Source organism: Nicotiana sylvestris, chromosome 12 (assembly GCF_000393655.2).
Source record: "Nicotiana sylvestris chromosome 12, ASM39365v2, whole genome shotgun sequence".
NCBI lineage: Eukaryota > Viridiplantae > Streptophyta > Magnoliopsida > Solanales > Solanaceae > Nicotiana > Nicotiana sylvestris.
This window is the reverse complement of record NC_091068.1, coordinates 56,999,646-57,013,915: the sequence shown is the minus strand read 5'-3', so window position 1 is coordinate 57,013,915 and position 14,270 is coordinate 56,999,646. Positions and strand designations below refer to the sequence as shown.

At 36.2% G+C, this 14,270-nt stretch overlaps 1 protein-coding gene across 1 annotated transcript; it reads left to right on the top strand.

Annotated features, from left to right (window-relative positions):
* The first annotated feature begins 1,250 nt into the window (after positions 1-1,250).
* LOC138883073 (uncharacterized) lies at positions 1,251-13,333 on the top strand. The gene is made up of 2 exons (XM_070163732.1): positions 1,251-1,776; positions 12,903-13,333. Exons 1-2 carry the CDS (start codon positions 1,251-1,253, stop codon positions 13,331-13,333), a joined length of 957 nt encoding a protein of 318 aa, XP_070019833.1.
* Positions 13,334-14,270: the final 937 nt, after the last annotated feature.

Genomic DNA, 14,270 nt, shown 5'->3' with positions numbered 1-14,270 from the left:
TTTTTTCTCTTATTCTCTGTTATTCTTCTTATCTCCCTCCTATAAATCAGTTTCAAGACTTCTATATATATCCCATCCCATAAATCTTTTAATCAATTAAAATCAACCCATTTTCTCTACCAAACTCATTATCTTTCCACTCATCCCCATTACATTAAATAAATATATCACACCACCCCATTATATTTTGTCCCCCATGCCTAACATAAACAAATACAAGATTCCCCCACACTAAAATTTGTCTTGTCCCCCCTTTATATTAAATAACTATATCACAACCCACCCCATTTCATTTTGTCCCCCATGCTTCACATAAAAAATTACAAAATGTACAATTCCTAAACTACCCCTCCGACCTTATTGCAATTACTATTTTACCCCAAATGTACTGCGATTTACCAAATTACCCCATCAGCTATAACAAATCACATGAATATGATTTCTTCAACATTTCAACAACAAATCACATGAACATAAATTGAACAACAAAGAACAACTAAAATTTTGATTGAACAATATTTTAGCAACAAACAAACCTATTTTCAGATTCAACAACAACAACAACAAACAAGTATATTCAGATTTCTAAATTCAATAATATTGAACTTAAAATCAACTCTAACAACATTACAACCAACAATTCCTATATTAAACTTAAACAAGATTATGAGACAAATTCAAGAAATAATCATAAATGATAAACAAGAAATCAAACTATACAAATTTCGGATTCAAGATCAACCAAACAAAGTATGAACATGAATGAAAATATTCAATAACAATAACAAACAAACTTTATTCAAACTTCGAATTAAACTTAAACAAAACAAATAAACATATTCAAATCACAATCTTCAAATAATCAACTAATCTTTTTTAAATTAAATCCAACAAAACTTATAACAAAGATACATGATCCAAAAATTAAAAACCAAAACATAACTTTGCATTAAATTACTAAATTAAAAACGAACTTCAAACAAGATGAACACGAACTAAATCTATATTAGCAACAAACAATGGATTTAAACGATTTAAACTAACACCTTTCTATATTAAAACTAAATCCTCTTAAAATTAATAAAACAAACTGAAAAATAATTAAATTGAATCTTCAACTTAAATCTAACAACAATATAATTAAACTAACAATTTTATCTAAAAATAAATAAGCAAACTTACACTAATTCCAAATCTGAAAATATCAAACAAATTACGGACAAAAATAAACTTAGAACAACTAACCATAAATGACCAACGACGAACTCGAACGAATTTTAAACGAATCCAAACGAAACTTTGACAGAACTTGGTCGGACTTTAACCGGACTGCTTTTGTTTTCCTCCGTGTGTGTGCGTGTAGTTGTGGAAGTTGCTATGGTGAGCAGCAGCAACACTTGGACGTGAAGAACGCAGCAGGCAGCAGCGATTTGGAAGCTGGAAGAAGCTGCCATGGCAGCAACGACAACGAAGAAGAAGCAGTGGGCAGCAGTCCGCGTCGACGGGAAGAAGACGCAGCGAGCAGCAGCGATGGGAAGAACAAGAAGAAGAAGCCACGGGCAGCAGCAACAGGCAGCAGAAAACGCAGTAGCAGCTGCATGAGCAGCAGCATCTGCATGAGCAGCAGCATCAGCGGCTGGACGCGAACGACGCAGCAGCTGCGACGATGGTCGTTTGGATGCGACGACGAAGAAGAAAGGCAGCTTGCTTGGCGTTTTGTTTGGAGAAGATGTTGTTCGTTGGAGATGCTGGTTTTGTCGACGTCGGGCAGCCATGGTTGAGCTTTGAGGGGGAAGCCATGGATGACCTTGGAGAAAAATGGAGAAGAAGAAGATAGGGAGGGGGTGGCGGATAGCTTAGTCTTTTAGGGTTTTTCTTTGGTTTTTTTTATTTTTGTTTTTATGAAAAATGAAAGACAAAGGGGGTTTGGGTCTTTTGGGTTATGGACTGGGTCGACCCAGTTCGAAATGGACTGGGTCGTTTGGGAAGATTGGGTATTTGTTGGGCTTGTAGCTTGAATTTGAAGAAGAGGCCCAATTCCGACTTTCTTTATTTTTTGCTCTCTTTTCTTCTTTTATTTTTCTAAAACTAAATTATAAAAATACTTAAACTATTATTAAGAACTAAATTAAGTTATAAAAGCACAAATTAACTCCCAATAACAATTAACGCACAATTAAGTATTAATTAAGTATAAAATTGTATATTCGGACATTAAATGCTAAAAATGCAAATGATGCCTATTTTTGTAATTTTTATTTTTTTGTAAAACAAACTTAATTACTAACAATTGTAGAATTAAATCCTACATGCAAAATACGACATATTTCTTTATTTTTATTAATTTAACAAATAAACACGCACAGACAAACATACAAATAATTACACAAAAATTGCACACCAAGAAAAATTATTTTATTTTTGAATTTTTTGGTAGTAATTCTCATATAGGGCAAAAATCACGTGCTTACAGCTGCCCCTCTTTGCCCGAAGACACGAAGGGTTTTCGTGCAAAGATGAAGCGAGCGATTTTTGCCCATCCGAGTACTCTGTGTGAAGCATTTTTTGAAAAAGATTTAACCGAACATTTGCTTCAAAGGTTTCCTACATATCCTGGGCTAAACAGGAATCAGGTCAATGTAGTTCGGGAAATTTTGGTAGCTGGGACTACCGTAGGACTGCAATGTTACTGTTGTTGCATGCTATTACCACTGCTTACCGATCTCCTTGTTACACCGTGCTTAAAAGAAAACAAGAAGCTAGGCTAGACTGTAATTTTTCTTGTTGCCTTGCTTTCTTGTCTGCTTGCATTTTTTTCCGGTGTTTTTCTTCTTTTTGACACATGCACTTGAGTTTGTGCTGGGACCTCTTGTTGCAACCTTCTGCTTCCCGGTGCTGGGGATTTTTATTGTTTCCTGCTGGGGATTCCTGTTATAAACCCTCTGTTTTATTGTCTTCTGACTTGATCTTGAAATAGATTCCTCTGTTGTATGGGCGGGCTCCCAACTTCAATACTTGAAAATTAATGTTGAATGTGTTCCTCTGTTATATGGGCGGGCTCCCAACTTCAATACTTGAAAATTAATGCTGAATGTATTCCTCTGTTATATGGGCGGGCTCCCAACTTCAACGCTTGAAATGAAAAAACTGAAATGTATGCCTCTGTTCTATGGGCGGGCTCCCAACTTCAATACTTGAAAATTAATGTTAAATGTGTTCCTCTGTTATATGGGTGGGCTCCCAACTTCAATACTTGAAAATTAATGTTGAATGTATTCCTCTGTTATATGGGCGGGCTCCCAACTTCAACGCTTGAAATGAAAAAACTGAAATGTATGCCTCTGTTCTATGGGCGGGCTCCCAACTTCAACACTTGAAATGAAAAGACTGAAATGTATGCCTCTGTTCTATGGGCGGGCTCCCAACTTCAACACTTGAAATGTAAAGACTGAAATGTATGCCTCTGTTCTATGGGCGGGCTCCCAACTTCAATGCTTGAAATATAAAGACTGAAATGTATGCCTCTGTTCTATGGGCGGGCTCCCAACTTCAACACTTGAAATGTAATACTGAAATGTATGCCTCTGTTCTATGGGCGGGCTCCCAACTTCAACACTTGAAAATTAATACTGAAATGTATGCCTCTGTTCTATGGGCGGGCTCCCAACTTCAACACTTGAAATGTAAAGACTGAAATATATGCCTCTGTTCTATGGATGGGCTCCCAACTTCAACACTTGAAAATTAATACTGAAATATATTCAACACTTGAAAATTAATACTGAAATGTATGCCTCTGTTCTATAGGCGGGCTCCCAACTTCAACACTTGAAATGTAAAGACTGAAATGTATTCCTCTGTTCTATGGGCGGGCTCCCAACTTCAACACTTGAAATGTAAAGACTGAAATATATGCCTCTGTTCTATGGGCGGGCTCCCAACTTCAACACTTGAAAATTAATACTGAAATGTATGCCTCTGTTCTATGGGCGGGCTCCCAACTTCAACATTTGAAATGTAAAGACTGAAATGTATTCCTCTATTATATGGGCGGGCTCCCAACTTCAAATAAACAACTTTTAAAAATAAACATCATTCCTCTCTTCAGGCGGGCTCCTGATCTCAACAACAACTTAGGAGGAAATGCCTCTCCTATAGGTAAAAACAAACTTAGGAGGAAATTCATCTCCTATGGGTGAAGCTAAACTTAGGAGGAAATGCCTCTCCTATTGGTTCAACAACAACTTAGGAGGAAATGCCTCTCCTATGGGTAAAACCAAACTTAGGAGGAAATGCATCTCCTATGGGTGAAACTAAAACAAACTTAGGAGGAAATGCATCTCCTATGGGTAAAACTAAACTTAGGAGGAAATGCGTCTCCTATGGGCAAAAGTAAACTTAGGAGGAAATGCATCTCCTATGGGTGAAACTATACTTAGGAGGAAATGCCTCTCCTATGGGTAAAAATTAAACTTAGGAGGAAATGCATCTTCTATGGGTGAAACTAAATTTAGGAGGAAATGCCTCTCCTATGGGTAAAAACAAACTTAGGAGGAAATGCATCTCCTATGAGTGAACCATTTCCTTCTTCCTGAATTATTTACTTACCTGTGTTGTCTTCCCTCGAAACTGCTGGGGATTATTTTGATGGGGATGACTTTTCCTTTTCTTCCTTACCCACTCTGGGTTGCCCGAAACTCTGTCGAGGATGCTTCTACATATCGATGATCCACTGGGGATAACACTGCTGAGGATAACTCTGCTAAGTAAATATGTTATCTTACTCCTTCCAAAATTACTCCCTTTTAAGTAGGATGTTTCATTCCTCTGCAAACTGGTTCCCCTTTTTTTTTCTTTTTTTTATTCTTTTGTACTCTTTTTTTTTATAGCTTCTTCCTTCGAAGACTACCTCCCTTAAGACTCGTTTTGCCTTTCCCCGAAAGGAATCGCTGAGGATACCGATTTTCACCAAACTTGTGTTGGACTCCTCGAAACTGCTGGGGATAACACTGTTGGAGAATTATTTACTTACCTGTTGGGGGATAAAATGTTATCAACTGGGGATAACACTGTCGAGGATAACACCGCTGGGGGATTTTGATTCCTTCAGAACTAGTGTTTCACTCTTCGAAAGGTTGTTGGGAATGATGTTGGCCTCATGCTTTTTCTGAGCTCAAGTTTCATCCCTTTGCTGGGGAACAACTTCCTCCATTGAAACTTATTATGTTGGGGGCAACATTGGTTCTAAGACCACTTCCCTTGAGACTGGCGTTATCTTTATTTTTCCCCGAATAGGTACCTGACTTCCAGAAAATTTTCTAAATGAAAGGAAAATTTTCTGCCCCAGTTTGACAATATCCCTTGTGGCATGCATTTTTGTCATCAATACCATTTCCTTTACCTGTTTCAAATCAAACAAAATTTGTTAGTTTAAAACACGGTGGTTGGTTGTGATACTCCTGCTGGGATGGTTTTCCCTTTCTCCTTCCTTGCTCTGTGTTCCACAACTTGTTGGGGATGATATTATTTGCTGGGGATAATTCCTTTCTGCTGGGGATATCCCTCTTCTTTTGTGACATAGCCTGGAAACTTGCACTTCACCGATCTTTTAGTATCGTATGAATTTCCCAAATCATGCTCACTGCTCTCCTTGCTTTGTCCACGGGCCTTGGTCTTGAGGTTTAACAACCTTTGATTTCGGTTGGGATATCCCTCTTGACACTCGTCAATCCTTTTGCCAATTCCCTTTTGCTGGGGATATCTTTTTCTGATACTGGCCTCGCGCTTGTTCCTTGCTGACTATACCACTTGGATGTACTAGTCAGATCTCATCTTGCATAATTGTAAAGCTGATGGCATATTTTGAAGTCAATTCTCACTTGTTCTGACCAGACAGACTCTACTGGGGAATTTTTCTATGAAAGGAAAAGATAAAAAGGGAACAGAATAAAAGACAAATGAAAAAGATGACTCTGTAACAAAAGAAACTATAAATAAAAACCTATCAAACGCAGACACCGACTCTAATGGTCATGGCATGCATTTGTGGCCTATCTTCCGTCGTCAATCGTCTTTCAAGACCTTCAATTGGCAATTCCCCATCTGATTCTCAATCTTATTCGACTTGTAGTGCCCGAAGGGTTTTCACTATCAAGTCTCTCTCATTTTGGTTTTTCTCTCAGCTTTCATCGCCTTATGGTGTCCGTGAAGATTTTCACCGATAAGACTCTCTCATTTGTATCACTTTCCAGCTGGGGATTTGGAGTGTTGCCGGTATGACTCTCTCTGCTGGAGATTAGAGTCCTTTCTGTTGTGGAACAGAATGTTATGTTCGCCGGTAAGACTCTCATTTGTCTGACTCAGCATCTTTTGCAGACTGGTCAGAAGGTCTTTCTTTGGACCGTAATGTGGGTTTTTGGACAGGCTAGAAAGAAACGGTATTAAAGGCTCAAAAACAAAATAAATTTGGGGTTTTAAAATTACAACCTTCGGAACCAATTTTGCTTACCACAAGCGCAACCCTTGCCCCAGATTCTTGCTTGGGGATTATTTACTTATTTTGTATTATTTTTATTACACCATGCACACTATGGACATTATGGCCATTATGCACCCTATGACCGAGCCGTGAAGCGCCTACGTATCCTCTTTGAGGAATACGGTCAAACGTAGTTCCCAATTCCTCTGTTTTCATTTGACTTTCCTTTGTTTTTTTTTTGTTATCATTTTTCTTTTCTTTTCCTTTTTTTCGTTTTTTTTTTATTTTTTTCCTTTACCTTCCAGGCTCGTATTTCCTAGTCGGTGCTATTGATTCCGAACAAGGGGTATGAAAGAAAATAAATAAGGCTCAAAAGGGGTAACGAAGGATAAAGTGTTTAGGTAGCAGAACAAAATGTCTTCGTCATTTCAGTCTTCAAAACATGCCAAGTGCAAACAACACAATTGATCATAGATTTATAGTCTCTTCCGATGGTGCTGGACTTGACAATTGTGTTAAACACTTGCTTTTTCATTTGTCATTTCTAAAGCACTGTTGGGTGACTCTCATTCTCATGAACGACCCTCATGCCAATTTGGCGAATCTTGCATTTAACGGTTTTCTTTATGTTTTACTTGCCCCATTTCCACATGACTCGGGCTTCAAATAATCTCAAACCGTTCTTATTTCCTTTAAATTCTTTGATCACCTTCCGAGGGTTTTATGATTAACTTTTAAGATTAGGCCCAAACTGTGTGCGCATGTCATGTCACGAGAATCGGCGCTGAACAAAATGATGAAAGGACTAAACAAAAAGATGACTGGAAACAATAAAAGACCGGCTTTTGTATTAGACTACCGGCGAAATAGTTTGAATAATAAAACAAACAAAACAACCATAATAAAATCCTAACATAGCCTTGACAAAACTTAAACAAACTGATATGACAAACTGGAAAGATAAGAAGGTTTGACACAAGACAATATTCGGATTACAACCCTAAGAATAATCCGGAAAACAGAAATGACAACAAAATAAGCCACCAAAAACTTCTCTCCTGCTAACCAAGGAACGGAGCGTCCTCCCATTTTATCAAAACTGGCATCTCAGCTACTGAGCTTCGCATCAGTATTACCCAGACCATTGCCAACTTCAATATCATCAACTTTAGTCAACAAGTCCCAATATGATTTGAGTGCTTCTGTTATCAGGCCTGATCCCCGCAAAGTATGCTTCTAGGCCTTGTATTTCCGGATTACCACAAACCAACCACCTTATTTCTTTGTGATTCAAAACAAAACAGGTTAGAATGGACTCTAAAGGTCCTCATTATTAACAACATCTTTTTTCTTTTTTTTTCTTTTTTTCGATTTTTTCATCATTCTTTTTTCATTTTTTCTTTTTCTTTTTCATTCTCTTTTTTTTTTGCTTTTTTTTTTGTGGTCGAATCTTATGGAGATTGACTACGTATCATGACCCCGCATGAATCAGACCTTGCGTAGTTCGGACCAATAAAGATAAACAATAATAAACATTTTTTCAATTTTCATATTAAAACAAACTGGGTTTCTAAGGTTTAAAGATGACCTACAAACTCGAAATCAAACAACTCACATAGGATAATCAAAAGATTTACAAACTCCAAAAACAAATGGCCAGCTTCCTCTCTCCGTTTGTCAAATGCAACCAAATGGTTATTTTTGCAAATGTGGCCCCTTCCAAATTTCACATGAATTTTGAGGTCGGGGAGGATTATTTTATGACACTTTACAAACTTGTCCGTTCTTTTACGAAAATAGCCTTTCGACAACTGAAAGATACTCTAAGGCTATTTCGGCAAGAAGGGTTTAAGACGCGGCCAAAGCTGGCTTGGCTTATTTTTGACAAAACCCAAAGGTATTCACCTGACCGCTGACTCTTTTTTTTCAAATTACAATAAAAACCTGGTGTTGCAAACACGGCCCTTCAGCGCCTCGGGGACGAAGGTTTTTTAAGGCTGTGTGGGTCAATTGGACCAAATCTAAAATAATGACCCAAAAGTGGCTGTTTATACAAAGTTAGCCTTCCGGCGTCCCTTTCGGGAACATTCGGCTATCTATGACAAAACAACATCACCTGACTTATTCATGACTCTTTTTATCGTTTTCCAAATTAGAAAACTCAATATTGTAAACACAGCCTTTCAACGTCTCGGGGACGAAGATTTTTAAGGCTGTGTGGGTCAACTGGACCAAATCTTAAAAAAAATTACCCAAAGGTGGTTGTTTATGCAAAGTCAGCCTTCCGGCGTCCCTTTCGGGAACATTCGACTATTTTTGACAAAAACAACATCACCCAACTTCTCTATGACTAAATTAAAATTTGACATATTTTTTTTATTATTATTTATTTGTTTTTGGCTTTTTAGCACAAGGTGGGGTTGGACCCGATGAGGGTTGCCTACATATCTCACATCCGGTGAGAATCAAACCCGCGTAGTTCGGCCAGATTGGATACGGGTGAGAAATAAAAAAAATAACTAATTCAGAGAAAACATATCTTTTTTTTCTTTTGCTTTTTCTTAAAAGGTGATGAAACATGTAAAATCTTTTGGATTTTCTTTTTCCCTTTTTTTTATATTTGATTTTTCATAAATGATAAAAAGTGCAAAGAATTTTTTTTTTTTTTTGAATTTTTCTTTTTTTTTAAAAAATTTGTTTTTTTTAGATAAAAAGGTAACAAAACATAACCGGGCCCTATTTGCTTTATCATTGATCCACCAAATGACCCTTTTACCCATGAAGGAATGCAACATGTAGCACATAGGATGCATCAAGATGGTCTTTTTCATTTCAGGTTGCTAGCCCTAGACAGACCCAACCCCTGTGTTGAGTCCCCTAAGTCAAATACAACATGATGCAAATAATCGTTCCTACTAGGGATCCGACATGAAGTCATGTTATTTTATGTTCAAAACTTGAGTCAGTGTACTAGACTATGTACCCGAGCGGACAACTCGAGTCGAGGAGGGGGCAACTTACCGGGAACCAAAAGGCCATCCGGCTTCGTAACTTGTCCGACCTCTTTCTTATTTCAGGGTATGACACTAACAGAATAGGGAGTCTCAACCAGTAAGCACATCCCCGGAGGTGAAGAGAGAAGGGTGTCGGCACAGTTTATATACAGTTCAGATAATATAAAAGCGGTAACATTTAGCACATTTAGCATAAAACATGTAGGAAAATCAGATACAATTAAATACAACAATTTATCTAAGCTCGAATTCTGAACCCTGAACCAGAGATTCTGGGTTCGATGTCCCCAGCAGAGTCGCCAGAGCTGTCACACCTCCTTTTTACCGCCCCGCGAGGGGTGAAGGGAGTTTTTTCCGATTAAAGGACAATCGAAACGGGATTTATTTATTTATTTCAGAGTCGCCACTTGGGAGATTTAGGGTGTCCCAAGTCACCAATTTTAATCCCGAATCGAGGAAAAGAATGACTCTGTATTACAGTCTGCGCACCAGAAATCCGGATAAGGAATTCTGTTAACCCGGGAGAAGGTGTTAGGCATTCCCGAGTTCCGTGGTTCTAGCACGGTCGCTCAACTGTCATATTTGGCTTAAATATCTGATTTTTATACAATTATGAGCTCATGTGCAATTTTTATCTTTTTACCGCTTTTATTATTGTTATTATTATTTTTACCAAAATGTGAACATTGTTTAAAACATGTCTTTGGATTACATCACATGAAATGCTCCCGCAATCCGGAACACATTTTTATTCAATGTTTTGGGATTTGGATTTGGGTTGCATGAAATACGCACCCGAGTTTAAGAAGATAATATTATTAAATACGCGCCTAAAGCGACTAGCGTATCATTATTTTGGGTAGGGCCGAGAAATTTGCTAAACGGCTCCTCCCGAATTCTAAGCAATTAAATGTACATTTATTGAGGGCCCCGCAATCTATACATTTTATTAAGCGAGGCTCATCTCATTTATTTTAAATGGACAAATCTTAAAGCGACTACATTTTTCTATAAAAATTAGTCTCTAAAATAAAGAAAGAAAATCCTAATTAATTACTAGCTTTTATTTTATTTATTTAAGAAAACATGACATACTAATTGCTAGATTAATACAAATATTGATGAAAATGAATTTTATTTAAAAAAAATAAAAAAATCAAAATTATAAATAAAATAAAAATTTGACAACTAATATTCAAAAGAATCAAATACAGCTAGATTAAAACTCGGCATTGTTATAAAAAATACTATTAAGATTAATTATTCACAACCATTAGAAACTAGATTATTACCATAATTACTAAATCTTTTTAGAAAGTCTTTTAGACTTAAACGAAGTTTCTAATCTTGCCTGAACTCAAATGCCTTAATGCCTAATTTTCGAAAATTAATTCAAATTCATGCCTTAACTAAATTTAGCTACTTTATTCATGATTAACCTACTGTTGATAATTTTGAAACCTTCATAACTAGTGAATTAACCCGTTTTGCCAAACCGATTCATTAAAGACTAACTTATGTTATTTTTTTCTTATTTCAATTATTATTCAGTAATACATGAAATAGTTTAAATACAATCGATAAAAGGAAATAAAAATGATATTAAAACTTCAAAATTTCATTATTCATATGTATTCATGCTTTCCACATTATTAGCTTTGCAATAGCTAGTATTACAGTCGTGTACCTGGTATTGGAAACAAAAGAATATGAGAATCAGCAGCAGTTATAACAATACAGCACAACAATAACAGTCCAGCAACAGTAACAACCCAGGAACAGAGTTTGCAAACCAGTGGAGCAATAATCCCAAAAAACAAAAGCTTCAAGCTTTGATGAACCAACGACAATTAATGCTGATTTCAAACAATGAAAGAAAGCAGAAGATTTTTTTTAGTTTTTTTTTATTTAAAAGTTTTAATATTTTTCGGAATTTTTCTTTCTCTCTTCAATATTCAGCTCTTTTTTTTTCTCTTATTCTCTGTTATTCTCCTTATCTCCCTTCTATAAATCAGTTTCAAGACTTCTATATATATCCCATCCCATAAATCTTTTAATCAATTAAAATCAACCCATTTTCTCTACCAAACCCATTATCTTCCAACTCATCCCCATTACATTAAATAAATATATCACACCACCCCATTATATTTTGTCCCCCATGCCTAACATAAACAAATACAAGATTCCCCCACACTAAAATTTGTCTTGTCCCCCCTTTATATTAAATAACTATATCACAACCCACCCCATTTCATTTCGTCCCCCATGCTTCACATAAAAAATTACAAAATGTACAATTCCTAAACTACCCCTCCGACCTTATTGCAATTACTATTTTACCCCCAAATATACTGCGATTTACCAAATTACCCCATCAGCTATAACAAATCAATTAATCAAACTTAACCAAAATATAGTCAATATGACCAATTTCTAACAATGTTCAAACAACAAATCACATGAACATGATTTCTTCAACATTTCAACAACAAATCACATGAACACAAATTGAACAACAAAGAACAACTAAAATTTTGATTGAACAATATTTTAGCAACAAACAAACCTATTTTCAGATTCAACAACAACAACAACAAACAAGTGTATTCAGATTTCTAAATTCAATAATATTGAACTTAAAATCAACTCTAACAACATTACAACCAACAATTCCTATATTAAACTTAAACAATATTATGAGACAAATTCAAGAAATAATCATAAATGATAAATAAGAAATCAAACTATACAAATTTCGGATTCAAGATCAACCAAACAAAGTATGAACATGAATGAAAATATTCAATAACAATAACAAACAACTTTATTCAAACTTCGAATTAAACTTAAACTAAACAAATAAACATATTCAAATCACCAATCTTCAAATAATCAACTAATCTTTCTTAAATTAAATCCAACAAAACTTATAACAAAGATACATGATCCAAAAATTAAAAACCAAAACATAACTTCGCATTAAATTACTAAATTAAAAACGAACTTCAAACAAGATGAACACGAACTAAATCTATATTAGCAACAAACAATGGATTTAAACGATTTAAACTAACACCTTTCTATATTAAAACTAAATCCTCTTAAAATTAATAAAACAAACTGAAAAATAATTAAATTGAATCTTCAACTTAAATCTAACAACAATATAATTAAACTAACAATTTTATCTAAAAATAAATAAGCAAACTTACACTAATTCCAAATCTGAAAATATCAAACAAATTACGGACAAAAATAAACTTAAAACATTTAACCATAAATGACCAACGACGAACTCGAACGAATCCAATCAAAACTTTGACAGAACTTGGTCGGACTTTAACCGGATTGCTTTTGTTTTCCTCCGTGTGTGTGCGTGTAGTTGTGGAAGTTGCTATGGTGAGCAGCAGAAGCACTTGGACGTGAAGAACGCAGTGGGCAGCAGCGATTTGGAAGCTGGAAGAAGCTGCCATGGCAGCAACGACAACGAAGAAGAAGAAGTGGGCAGCAGTCCGCGTCGACGGGAAGAAGACGCAGCGAGCAGCAGCAAAGGGAAGAAGAAGAAGAAGAAGCCACGGGCAGCAGCAACAGGCAGCAGAAAACGCAGCAGCAGCTGCATGAGCAGCAGCATCAGCGGCTGGACGCGAACGTCGCAGCAGCTGCGACGATGGTCGTTTGGATGCGACGACGAAGAAGAAAGGCAGCTTGCTTGGCGTTTTGTTTGGAGAAGATGTTGTTCGTTGGAGATGCTGGTTTTGTCGACGTCGGGCAGCCATGGTTGAGCTTTGAGGGGGAAGCCATGGATGACCTTGGAGAAAAATGGAGAAGAAAAAGATAGGGAGGGGGTGGCGGATAGCTTAGTCTTTTAGGGTTTTTCTTTGGTTTTTTTTTTTGTTTTGTTTTGTTTTTATGAAAAATGAAAGACAAAGGGGGTTTGGGTATTTTGGGTTATGGACCGGGTCGACCCAGTTTGAAGTGGACCGGGTCATGGGGAAAGTTGGGCAATTATTTGGGCCTGTAGCTTGAATTTTGAAGAAGAGGCCCAATTCCGACTTTCTTTATTTTTTGCTCTCTTTTCTTCTTTTATTTTTCTAAAACTAAATTATAAAAATACTTAAACTATTATTAAGAACTAAATTAAGTTATAAAAGCGCAAATTAACTCCCAATAACAATTAACGCACAATTAAGTAATAATTAAGCATAAAATTGTATATTCGGACATTAAATGCTAAAAATGCAAACGATGCCTATTTTTGTAATTTTTATTTTTTTGTAAAACAAACTTAATTACTAACAATTGTAGAATTAAATCCTACATGCAAAATGCGACATATTTTTTTATTTTTATTAATTTAACAAATAAACATGCACAGACAAACATACAAATAATTACACAAAAATACCACAAAATATCACAAAAATTGCACACCAAGAAAAATTATTTTATTTTTGAATTTTTTGGGAGTAATTCTCATATAGGGCAAAAATCACGTGCTTACAGCTGCCCCTCTTTGCCCGAAGACACGAAGGGTTTTCGTGCAAAGATAAAGCGAGCGATTTTTGCCCATCCGAGTACTCCGTGTGAAGCATTTTTTGAAAAAGATTTGACCGAACCTTTGCTTCAAAGGTTTCCTACATATCCTGGGCTAAACAGGAATCAGGTCAATGTAGTTCGAGAAATTTTGGTAGCTGGGACTACCGTTGGACTGCAATGTTACTGTTGTTGCATGTTATTACTACTGCTTACCGATCTCCTTGTTACACCGTGCTTAA